Genomic DNA, 13,167 nt, shown 5'->3' on the forward strand with positions numbered 1-13,167 from the left:
GTAAGGAGGAAATGTTTACAATACAACCTACCTAAGTTATGGTGATATCTAGCATTGTTCAGCAACCCGCAGTGTTTGACTAAATCTCTTCCTCATTTAATCCTCATAACTAAGGTAGGTGGTATTGCTCCTCTATTATCTCTTAGGAGACTGAGACTTGGAGCCTAACAAAGCCTGTGGCACAATAGGTGCTCAAAAGGTACTTAATGAGTTAATTTTAAAAAATGATTTGCCCAAGTTAACACCACTTGTAAGAGTGGAGTCAGAACTTGAACTTGCCATATCACAACTTTTTGAGAATTTACTTAATTGTGGTTGAGAATTTTAGCTTTCTGTTTTATCACCAGAGTTTGGGCCAATAGGAAACAGAAAAGGGGAAAGATCAAAAATGAAGAGAAAGCTTTAAAAGAGAATAATAAAATAGTTGAAAAGATGACATGAATATGGGGAAGGTGAAAATTTTGTTGAACAATACACTAAAATTCAAAGGGTTCATTTCATTTGTCATTATTATTCTAACAAGTGATGTAAAGGAAGTTGGCAGACCATGAGGAAATGCTCTTATTAGATTCCTTTCCTGATAGAGAAATGGAATGTTTGCGGGGAAAGGTTAAATGAAATAAGGAATGGGAAAGAGAAACTGAAAGAAAAGAAGATACTGAAATTTTCCAATGTTGGGGAAATTGAGGGGTAGAAAAAATGCCATCTTTACAAAAAGTCATAATGAAGGTATTACGCTGATTGGGAAAGTAAGATGAACATTTTTAGAACATTTTACAATGTGGTTGTGAACTTCATGAATAGCTAAATCTCTTTTCTCTTTTTAGTCTTTGGAGGATTGTCCTCTGGATGAAGATGAGGATGCATTTCAAGGCCTGGGAGAGGAAGATGAAGAAATTGATCAATTCAATGATGATACATTTGGGTCAGGTGCAGTTGGTAAGTGATATCTTTCTCTTATTATCATCTTGGTCTCCTGACAGTTTCAAATGTTCTCTTTTAGAAGTGCTTTGTCTTGGTAGGAGTAACCTCAGTCACTAATTTAGCAAAATATCCCATTCTTGGTCTTAGAATAGCCTAGGCTTGACTAGAAGCATCTACCCTTCTCCTCTGGACCTCTTTTTGCCTCACTTATAAAACCAGGTGTTCTGTAAGCTCTATTCCTTCCAGCTATATGATCTTTTGCTCTCGGTTGACACTATAAGGAATTCAAGTGGTTAGAGAAATAGATATTTTTCCAAAGGTTTAAAATTATCCTAGGAGAGAGGAATTTATTTGTGGAGCATGTAACTTAAGGAAAATTAGTTGAACTAGGAGAAAACTCAGATTTGGATATGTATAGTTCTAAAATTCAGTTGATGAGTAGTATATATTACATGACCCTGCTGTTGTCTTATAGTATCTTCAATAAAATAAAAATCCCTTTATTCAAACAATATTGGTGATAGAAAGTCTTCATAAGTTAGAAATAAGATGAAATTTTCCCATCCTTGGATATAGATAAATATTCTAGGAGTTGGAAAAGGTTATAAAAAGTTAAAAAGCCAACCTATTCTTAGAGGCCGCAGAGCTGTGGTTACTGAGATGGGGAATTTAAAGAGCAAGCTTATATGATAAAGTTTGAGAATTAGAGATCCTAGGACAAGTTACATTAATAAGTTAAAATTAAACTGGACGTTTAAAAAAATGAAGAGGTAAGGCTCAGTGGAAATATTTTTGCTCTGACTATTGATATTAAAAATGGCAACAACTGTTTTTTCTGGGATGTGTAAGTACTTATGATTTCTTTGGTATCAAGCACTCTGTCTATGCAACAAATATTCCAAGTTAATAAGAAGAGGAAATTTAACTGTAATGGGTAATCCCAAGATGTTGAATATAAAAAACAAAAAAAGAGGTCTTAAAAGTGTTATAATGGTTACTGGTGTTACAGTGACCTAAACAGCTTAAATTTATTAAAGCTTAGACTGAGTAGAATGAATTGGCAAAAATGCAGGAGTATGCTATTATCAACCAGGGTTTACAAAAATCAGTAGAGAGCTCAAAAAACTGCCACTACTAGGAACAGCAAAAGTGTTTAAGGTAGAAGGATACACTCATTATAGAAGGGAACCAAAGACCTTCTGGATTATAGCCATAGTTTAGGACATGAGATCGTCCAAGAGGATGACATAATCTAAGATGCTGTTCTCTCTCCATGGAGATCACAGGCAAAAGCAATAGAATAGAATTACAAAAGCAGGGAACATTTGAATTGCAAATTGTATTTGGAAGTTAATTTACTAATAACATATAGAATATAATAGCTACAAACATTGTATGCTTGTTTCTATAACTTCGTATCTTAATTGTACTGAATCTTATCATTTTTAAGCAAATTTCTCAGTATTAAAATGAAGTTGATGGAGTTGATTTATAGATATTATATTAAGATGAGGCAGCATAATAATATGTACTCAGTTTTGAACCTGAACAGATGAGGAATAGTCTTGCCTTCTCATTGACTTCCAGAGTGCTGTGGACAGTTTTCTGAGTTTCTGAGTTCCTCACAAGATGGGGGAAATATTGCCTTAAAAGGATGCTAGAGTTTCAGAACTGTATTTTATATGATAGAAAGAAAGAAAAGTCCTGGGGTTACACCAAAAAGACTAAGTAGTAAAAAACAAAGGCAGGGAAATGAAATAGTATTTGATTAGCCCACTTCATACTCTCAGGCATAAGGGGTGATTAATAAGGATTTCTTGATTATTAACAAGGTTTATAATGGAGAAAAAATTTCAAAACATAAGCCCTTTCTATTGAGTATAATATACTTGAATTGTAAAATTAAATTCTTAATTTCTTATAACATCTTGATCTAAATACTATGAAGGTTTCTAAAAGGGAAATTGCTTTCTAAGTCTACCTGTGACTTGCTTACTACATCTCTATAAGAAGATACACAGCTGGTGTAGAGAATTTATACCAGGAGATAAAATGTCAGACCTTTGACATATGTTTTGGTGTGATGGTTTCTAATTCAAGGAGTGTCTTGAATGAAACATGTTAGTACAGTAGTTAATTTTAAGTCACTGGCTACAAATGCTCTCATGTCACCTTTCCTTAAGAAACTAGTCACTGTCTTCCTCATGGAAAAATGTTTGCATCATCTTAGAGCAATAAATGCACCACAATAATCTCAACTCAATCTCTAAAAATAAATGCTTAACACTTAGAAGATGCTTAATATGTACTAGGAACAATTATAAATGTTTTACATATAATCCTCACTGTATGAGGTAGGTGCTATTATTATACTCATTTTAACAAATGAGAGAAGAAAGTGACAGAGAGGTTAAGTAACTATAAATGAAATTAGTTTAAACTAGCAGTTAAAGCACTCTTTGGGAATCTCCTGTCCCCTATCCTTCCTACTTTTATTGATAACTACTATCATCTTTAGGGATTGAGATTGCCTTAAAGTTAAATCACCTGTACTTCCTTATAATTTTGTCTTTATTTTAAAATATCCTTGAGACAGACTTCAGGAGAATTATTACAAGTGTAAATTTATGGGAACAATGAGGAATTTACTAACCCACATGAGGGTATAGGTTAATGAGTTAAAGAAAAACAGCTCTTTTCCCTTTTATTTCTCTGTTTTTCTTTTGCCTACTGTTTATCATTTTTACCAATGTGGATTGAGGTCCAGTATTGGTATATCTAAGTAACTATGTTTAGGTCATTTGAAAAAGGTATAGGGTGAAATATCTACCCTCTTATAATAAGGGCATTCCATCTCTGACTTTGCTTCAGATGATTTTTCACAAAACCAAGTAACACCTGAAATGATGATGATGGTATTTATGCCATAGATTCCTTTGCTTGCATGTTTAAAAAAGCAGCAGTTCACAACAGCCATTCTCACAGAGTACGGCTATTTAATAAGTGTGTTTTAAAATGTAGTTATTAAGGCCCTAGCTGGTGTGGATCAGTGGATAGAGCATTGGCCCTCGGACTGAAAGGTCCTGGGTTCGATTCCAGTCAAGGGCACGCACCTCGGTTGCAGGCTCGATCTCTGGCCCTCCCTGGTCAGGGCGCATGTGGAAGGCCACCAATCGATGTGTCTCTCTCACATCGATGTTTCTCTCTTTCTGTCTCTACCCCTCCCTTCCACTCTCTCTAAATATCAATGGAAAAATATCCTTGGGTAAGGATTTACCAAAGGAAAAAAATGTAGTTATTAAGGACAGACTACTCATTTTTGGTAGGATCTGGTAAAGTTAGTAAAGACAGGTATGAAAACAGTGAATGAAAACAACACAAATTAGAACTTGACTGCATTAAAACCAATCTATTAACAAATTAACTCCTTAAATTTAGAAAATAAATGTAAAAACATTCCTTATTTGGGATTATAGACTTACATTATTTTTTATTTTTTTTTTTTGGCATTGCTGGGTTAGTAAAATTACAAAGAAAATTTGTCCTTTAAAAACTTTCTCAGTTTACTGTTCCTTGGTGAAGATGACACAGATATTAATGTCACACACTGCTGGGCTTAAAGTGGATTTTAAAGTACATTTAAATCTACAGCAGTGCCCAAATCTAGACAGTGGTTCTAATCATGCCAGATTATAAATTTGGAAGTCCCGCTTCCCTCACTTTTTGAACCACTAATGTTATGATACTTTTTTATGTAGTAAAAATAACAAATTTTAAGTGTTTATAATCTGACCCTGAAAGGTACTTACCCTACATAAATATTTGCTTAAGATATTAAGATATATATATAATATTTAGTACAATATTAATCACTAGAGGCCCAGTGCACAAATTCATGCACCAGTGGGGTCCCTCAGCCTTGCCTGTGGAATTGGGCCGAAACCGGCTCTCCGACATCCCCTGAGGTATCCCAGATTGTGAGAGGGTGCAGGCTAGGCCAAGGGACCCCACCGGTACATGGGGGCCAGGGAGGGACACAGGAGGTTGACCAGTCAGGGAGGGACCGCAGGAGGGCTCCAGGGCATGTTCGGCCCATCTCGCTCAGTCCCGATTGGCCGGACCCCAGCAGCAAGCTAACCTACCAGTCGGAGCATCTGCCCCCTGGTGGTCAGTGCACGTCATAGCAGCTGGCCAGTCAGCTGCCCCCTGATGGTCAGTGTGCATCATAGCGAGCAGTTGAGCAGCCTTAGCATATCATTAGCATATTACACTTTGATTGGTTGAACAGACAACTGGACACAGCATATTAGGCTTTTATTATATAGGACTAGAGGCCTGGTGCACGAATTTGTGCGCTTCATTGAAAGGAAATTAATTAGAAGAAGTATTTTAATATCGCTCTTCACCTCTCTCTATAATAGAAGTGTCAGCCAAATTCATGATCGACAATGGCAGATGGAAACACACGTGTGCAATTGGCGCCAGCAAGAGCTTTATATAGATAGATAGATAGATAGATAGATAGATAGATAGATAGATGGATGATAGATAAACTTGCTTAATTAGACCTGCTTTCTGATGTAGCTAAATTTTTCCCAGCCCAGTGAAGCACCCCAACTTCTCTTTCAGGTAATTATCAGTAACACAGCAGTTAATATCAACACGAAGCAGATTATTATTGTAGATCATTCAGGGAGAACAGGGTAAAATATTTAACTGCAACAGTGTTTGACTATATTCTGCGCAGTGAGAAAACCTGAAGTCATTTTTAGGTTCACCATTTCTTAATTCTTTTCAGTTGGGTCAAGTTTCTAAGCTTTCTAAATATCCATTTTCCAGCTAATGGAAAGAAAATAGGATTCCACTGAGTCTCCTATCTACCTACTCCAGGACTTCTGTGAGGATCAAATGAGATGAGGCATGGGAAAACGCTTCACAGACATTTGGTTAAAGTGTAAAATGTTTCCACCTGGCTATAAAGCAAGTCAGGTTCCTGGGCTGAAGGAACTCCAAGAAGGCTAGTCACTAGGGAGAGGAAGCCAGGCGTTGCTACGTGACGTCATTACCTGGTGCCCACAGCCACTATTTCTGGGCTGGGCTGGGCTGGGCTGTGGGCCACATTTTGCACCATGGGGTCTTGGCAGTGGCAGCTGCAATTTGGTGGGGTGTCACTCTGGGGTGGTGATGGGGTCTTGTCCCACTTGGGGGAAGCCGAATGTTGCTTTGTGGGCACCAGGTCCGCGTTGCCATTTATTGTTAAATGCCTGTCACTAGGGAGAGGAAGCCGGGTGTTGCTATGTGATGTCATTACACGGTGCCCACAGCCACCATTTCCAGGCTGGGCTGTGCTGTGGGCCACATTTTGCACCATGGGGTCTCGGCAGGGTTGGCTGCGATTTGGTGGGCTGTCACTCCGTAGTGGTAGGGCCTGTGTCCCACTTGGGGGAAGCTGAGTGTTGCTTTGTGGGCACCAGATTCGTGGTGCCGTTTCTCTGTAAATGGCCAGTGTGCGTCACAGCAGCTCCTGCATTGAGCATCTGCCCCCTGATGGTCAGGGCGCATCATAGCGACCGGTCGGACGGTCGGACACTTAGCATATTAGCCTTTTATATAGACAGATAGATTAAAAAGAATGAGATAATACCAGTAGTTATGTGTGTGTATGCATGAAAAGATGCCCAAGATGTATTCTTAAACAAGTTGCACATGAACCCCTCAGAAAATTGTCAATGCCTGGCAGGTGTGGCTCAGTGGTGGCGCGTCAACCTATGAACCAGGAGGTCACAGTTTGATTCCAGGTCAGAGCACATGCCTGGGTTGCAAACTTGATCCTCAGTGTGGAGCATGTAGGAGGCAGGCAATTAAGGATTCTCATCGTTAATGTTTCTATCCCTCCCTCCCTCTCTTCCTCTCTGAAATAAATAAAAATATATGTGTGTTTTTTAAATTGTCAGTAATCTAAATCTTTTTTTAAAGTGGTTACCATCTATTATCCCCTACTTATCAGGCAATTTTTTTTTTCTTGTCATGATGCCTTCAGTTTTTCCTTCTCCTTCTAATATAGTATACGGAAATATTATGGGGGGATTGTCATTAAGAACACTTTTTGAGAATTCTTTGTTTTTATGTTAGTTATAAAGGGAATTACCTGTTATTTCTCTGTTGAATTTTATTGGACATACAAAATAAAATTAAAATCAGAATAAAATATATAACATATACAAAAGAATACATGGGTGTTTGTGGATTAGAAAGTAGTGCATGTTTAGTTGAGGTGAAGGTAGAATTAACATGAAAGGTTATTTAGGGAAAGCTTCAATGAAGAGGGAGAGGTGTCTAAATTTGAATCTCAGAGGAGCAAAATAGTGGGTAGAGCTTTTATGATAGAAGCAGAATGGAACAATGAGGTTGAGGAGCATTGGAATTAGAGAAGTGATGGAAGTAAGGTCTAGTTCTAGGGAAGCTCATAAAGGGTTCTGAAGATACTCATCTATGCTATAGCAGAACTCAAAACTAATCCTGTGTCAGCATGAGAAAAGGAGACAGCAACCTGGTGCCAGTGCTACAGATTGTGTAGTAGTGTGCAGGAATAGCAAAGACATCTATACTAATAAAAGAGTAATATGCAAATTGGCCAGGGCAGTGAGGGCCAACCAGGTTGGTGGGGAAGGGGGGCAGTTAGGGGCAACCAGGCTGGCAGGGAGGGGCAGTTGGGGGAAACCAGGCCGGCAGGGAGGGGCTGTTGGGGGCATTCAGGCAGGCAGGCAGGCAAGCGGTTAGGAGCCAGCTATCCCGGATTGTGAGAGGGACCAACTGCCGGTTTAGGCCCAATTCCTGGGATTGGGCTAAACTGGCAGTCGGACATCCCCCGAGGGGTCCTGGATTGGAGAGGGAGGCTGGACTGAGGGAACTGTGCCTCTTCCCCCCCCCCCCCCCGCCCCCCGGGCCTCTAGTAGTTAAAAAAGGAAGGTCCAAGTCACCATCACCTTTGCCTTGGGGAACTGAGTAGCCACCTGGCAATCCTCCATGCTTCCAGTGTTGCTGTCCCCTCCCCGCAGTCTACTTTCAACACAGCAGCCAGAGTGGTTCTCTCAAAAAGTCATGCCACATCAAAACCTCCAGTGGTTCCTCATTTCAATTAGAGTGGCTTAAGAGGCCCTAAAAGAGCTCCCTCCTACTACCTCTTTGACCTCATTTTCTTGTATCTCCCCCCTTGATTATTCTAGTCCAAACATGGTCCTTTCTCAAAACCATCAGTCTGTCATGTTAAGGCCTTAGTACCGACTCCCTCTGCCTGGAACACTTCTCCCAGATATCCACCTGACTATCTTATTCTTGAATCTTTTACTCATATATTACCCTTTCAAAGAAATGTACCTCTGATCATCCTATTTAAAGTTTTCCATCTGCCTCTCTTCCTTCATATTCCTGTAGCATTTCATCTTCTAATATAGTGTCTAACTTACATATTCATTATGTTTATTATCTTAGGTTTAGTACACTCATGTATCCCATGCACCTAAAACACTGCTTGTCACATAATAGATGCTCAACAATTATTAATTGAATGAAATGGATAGATTGAAAAACTTATAAAGATGGCAATTATAGCCCTAACCGGTTTGGCTCAGTGGATAGAGTGTCGGCCTGCGGACTGAAGGGTCCCAGGTTCGATTCCGGTCAAGGGCATGTTCCTTGGTTGCGGGCACATCCCCAGTAGGGAGTGTGCAAGAGGCAGCTGAATCGATGTTTCTCTCTCATCGATGTTTCTAACTCTCTATACCTCTCCTTTCCTCTCTGTAAAAAAAAATCAATAAAATATATATTTTTTAAAAAAAGATGGCAGTTATAATCTAAGAGAAAGCTGTATGCTAGTGCAGTGAGTTGTAACTTTCCTTTGGATTTTTTGTCTGAAATGTCATAGAAACACAAGACTAACAGTTTAAAAATTGGTTTCAAAATATAGTTTGGATACCAGTGATAATGTGTTAACCTATTACTCTAAATGCTTGAGTTATATTCTTGGTAATACGTTATTTGTTCTTAAAAGTGAAAAGCCCACTTTATTATGCTACTTAGTTTAAACTTTTATTTCATGTCTCTAAGTGGAAATTTAACTTTCCACCTATCTTCTGGAGTTGGAATTATTCACTTGGTTAAAGAACTTTATAAAACTTTTTATAGTTCCAATATGAACTGTATTTCTTTTTTACGATTTCCTTATAGATGATGATTGGCAGGAAGCACATGAGCGACTGGCTGAATTGGAAGAGAAGCTACCGGCAGCAGTCAATGAACAAACAGGCAATGGAGAAAGGGATGAGATGGACTTATTGGGTGACCATGAGGAAAATCTGGCAGAAAGGCTCAGTAAGATGGTGATTGAAAATGAACTAGAAGATCCAGCCATCATGAGGGCAGTGCAGACCAGGCCAGTTTTGCAAGTGAGTAAATTACTCTTGTTTGAGCATAGTAGCAGACTGATAATTAAAGTAAAATACTGAGTTTTGCTATTTCTTTTCATTTACTATAATGAGAGATTTACATATGCCATGCTGTAGAAAATTGTTAGTGTAATTCCTGATAACAATTCTGGAGATGAAGTTGGGGAATGATGTATACTCTGGGACACTATAATTTCTTATTCTCAAGCAGTTGAGGCTCTTTTGGAGCTTTCTTCACCAAAAGCAGGTACTTCATGCAGAGAGCCCACACTATTCCAGACTTTGTGTATTTTCCTTTTTTGTTAGTCCCAACCAGGAAGTCTCAATTCCAGCATCTGGGATGGATCTGAAGTTCTGAGGCGAATCCGAGGACCATTGCTTGCTCAGGTATTAAACATTTTCTCTTTATATGCAATTCCTCATCTGGGAAAATTTCAAGCTTGCTCCTGTTGTCATCCTTTCCTTGCAGAAACATATAGTTGGATATCATTTGTCAGTCTTAGGTCGATTACTCCATCCAGCACTCATAGTTGTACCACTTCCTCAGCCTCCATGGAAGTGCTGACTTGACTGTGCTTTACTTTGAAAAAGTTGAAACAGGGGTGACCTGGAGTGTGACCGGGGCCAGGGAGAGGGGTGCCCAGCAAGGAGGAGGGTGACCTAGGAGTGGGGAGGCGGAGGACTCAAGGATGAGAGATTCCCAGAGAGGGCCCACTGTGAACTGGACATTCAAACACATTCGGGCTGGTCCACCTTCCTGAGAGCCCTGAGTGTGCAGCATGAAATTGGGGTCCCCAACTCCAGAGGGGCTCCCCTGTTCCCAAGTAGCACCCCTAGTGACATCAGAAGCAAGTCCACATTACCAAAGTTAAGGTGGTTATTGGATTGGTTGGTTTTTACAGTGCATGCAGTAGACTTAATTGCTGTATCTAAATTATATGGTTAGATCAAGAAGTGTTTACATGCAACAAGCATATGTGGAAATGCATTTCTGAAGACCAGAATAACTCAAGGCTGCAATTCTATTCAGAACAGAAAATAAAGTTTAAAATAATAATAAATAAAGTAAAAGGTTGAAAGGGAATTGTAACTCAAATTTGTCACCTTACAATTTGAGTTACTTGAAAAGTCATTTCTAGGCAGAACTATAAGGCTGGAGAACAGATCAGTGCTTGCCAGTGTTTGGGAGTGGTGGGAGAGATTGACAACAAAACCACTCTACAACTCATACAATTTAACAAAAGGAAGATAAACAATCCAATCAAAAAATGGGCAAAGTACTTAGACACTTTTCAAAAGAGGACCTACAGAAGGCCAAGAGACATATGAAAACATGCTCAAATCATTCAACAGATGCATATCAAAAAAGGACAATGAGGTAACATCTCACACCTGTCAGAATAGCTGTCATTAACAAATCAACAAACGACAAGTGTTGGCAAGGATATGGAGAAAAAGGAACCATTTTGCACTACTGGTGGGAATGCAGACTGGTGCAGCCACTGTGGAAAACAGTATGGAGTTTCCTTAAACAATTAAAAATGGTGCTCCCACTTGACCCAGTAATCCCACTTCTAGGAATATATCCCAAGAAATCAGAAACACCAATCAGAAAGTATATATGCACCCCCTATGTTCATAGCAGCACAATTTACAATAGCTAAGATTTGGAAACGGCCTAAGTCCCCATCAGCAGATGAGTGGATTAAAAAACTGTGGTACATCTATGCAATGGAATACTATGCTGCTATAAAAAAGAAGGAACTCTTAACCATTTGCAACAGCATGGGTGGACCTGGAGAGCATTATGCTAAGCAAAATAAGCCAGTCAAAGAAAGATAAATATCACATGATCTCACTCATTTGTGGAATATAATGAACAGCGTAAACTGATGAACCAAAATAGAGCCAGAGAAAAAAATATTTTAGAATATAATAGAAGTAATCCTGTTATTTGCAGGTTTTTAATATTTCCTACAACTTTTGTGATATTTTATATTATGTTAGTACAGTTTTGGTATTAATTATATTTAAATTTTTTTCTTGAAATATTAATGTTTATTACATGTAAAAAAAACACTCTATGGAGGAAGTTTGAGAAGTGATAAAATTGTTTTATATCTTGATTGTGGTGGTAGATTCATGACTGCATTTATTAAACTTCAGAGAACTGTACACCAAAGAGGGTAAATTTTACTGGATATGAAATAAAAAATAAAATTTTAAAAAATTTCTCAAGATATTTTGATATTTATAGAGATTATTAACACATTTCAAGTTAAACTAAGTTTTTTGTTTTTTTGTTTTTGTTTGCTACTTCCTTAATTAGGAAATGCCTACAGTGTCTGTATTAGAATATGCCTTGCCTCAGAGGCCCCCACAGGGCCCAGAAGATGATCGGGACCTTTCCGAGCGTGCATTACCAAGGCGGTCAACTTCACCTATCATTGGGAGCCCTCCTGTTAGAGCTGTCCCCATAGGCACCCCACCTAAGCAGATGGCTGTACCCAGCTTCAACCAGCAGGTACCTCTCATTAACAGGCACTCAGCCCAGGATATTGGGAATCTGGGCAAAATTATTGGGGAAATTGATGATGTTGGGAGGAGGGTGGAAATTTTGGGTAGGCATTAGATTAGAAAGAAAAATAGCCAATTAGAGGAGAAGTTAGTACCAATAAGAGACACATTCCCTAACGCCCCTTGCTGGTGCTGCTCCTGTTGCTGCTTTCTAAATGGGGAGAAAAGGGTAGTTAAGCACATTTAGTGTATATATCCTTTTTAAAGGGTTTTGCTGGCTGCCCAAAACATTAGCAGAGAGGTAACTGAAAGCTGGGGGGAGTGGGAACACACAGCATTGTCCACATCCCTTTTTACCTTTAAGATATCCCTGCTTTCCCTAGAGCCTGTGCAGTCCTGTTCCATAGACTTTCCTCCACCTGAAACGAGCAGCTGAAAAGGAAGGCCAATTTGGAAGGTATGGGGGGAGGGTGGTGTTGGTATGGCCTAGTTAGGCTCAGTATCCCATGAAATGGTGGAGTCACAGTATATCACAAAAGAGCTAAGCATGGCGGCCATATCACAGGGGCTTCAGAATAGGACTTAGTTAATCCTCCAGCTTTCTTATCATTCCTTCTCCCTCACTGCTACCAAAATATATCCTTTTGGAGAGAATTTGCAAGTTTGAATATCTGCTGGTACCTCCCTCAGATAGCATGGAAGGGTGGGGATAACTGGAGAATTAGCTAAATCTTCCTCAGTTAAAAGCTACTGATATTTGTGAGAGGAAGTGACCAAAGGTTCTGTATATGAACCCATAGCCTTAGCAATTGGTTTAGAAGTAGGGCTTTGCATTGAGTTCTGTGTCTCTACTAGTACTAGAAGGGAGGGAGTGTAGGTGGAGGAAAAACTGACTTCACTGAGTGTAGTTGTTTATATGTTTGTCCTCATAGATTCTGTGTCCGAAGCCTGTCCATGTTCGGCCCCCAATGCCACCACGTTATCCTGCTCCCTATGGTGAGAGGATGTCTCCAAACCAGCTCTGCAATGTCCCGGTATGTCACTCTACAACCTAATAAAAATGCAGTCTGTATTTTCTGATCACTACCTATTTAATCACCATACAAATATATGGACTTCTCTTAAATTATACATATTTTTTTTCTATCTCCATACTTGAATTTCTGGGTCTTCTGGTCCCCAGATCAGAAGACATGGTTCATTATGTTCAGTTGTTTCTTACATCAGTTCTTATCTAAAAATCTAAACTCAGCGTGATCATTTGATTTCCTTCTATCTCTGT

The 13,167-nt window shown here is 39.3% G+C and overlaps 1 protein-coding gene across 3 annotated transcripts in view; it reads left to right on the forward strand.

Annotated features, from left to right (window-relative positions):
* Positions 1-13,167, forward strand: part of PATL1 (PAT1 homolog 1, processing body mRNA decay factor) — a 34,516-nt gene that overhangs the window by 1,301 nt on the left and 20,048 nt on the right. For 2 of the 3 annotated variants that reach the window (XR_013959015.1, XM_080641049.1), the window contains exons 2-6: positions 828-939; positions 9,151-9,368; positions 9,675-9,755; positions 11,698-11,892; positions 12,818-12,919. Coding sequence is in view for 2 of the 3 variants with exons in the window: in XM_080641049.1 (XP_080497175.1) it covers positions 828-939; positions 9,151-9,368; positions 9,675-9,755; positions 11,698-11,892; positions 12,818-12,919 (708 nt within the window). In the remaining variant the exon portion in view is untranslated. Of the gene's footprint in view, positions 1-827; positions 940-9,150; positions 9,369-9,674; positions 9,756-11,697; positions 11,893-12,268; positions 12,343-12,817; positions 12,920-13,167 lie in introns of those variants that run through there. The other variant, XM_080641050.1, reaches the window with a different exon arrangement.

Source organism: Plecotus auritus, assembly GCF_963455305.1.
Source record: "Plecotus auritus genome assembly, chromosome: 9".
Taxonomy (NCBI): domain Eukaryota; kingdom Metazoa; phylum Chordata; class Mammalia; order Chiroptera; family Vespertilionidae; genus Plecotus; species Plecotus auritus.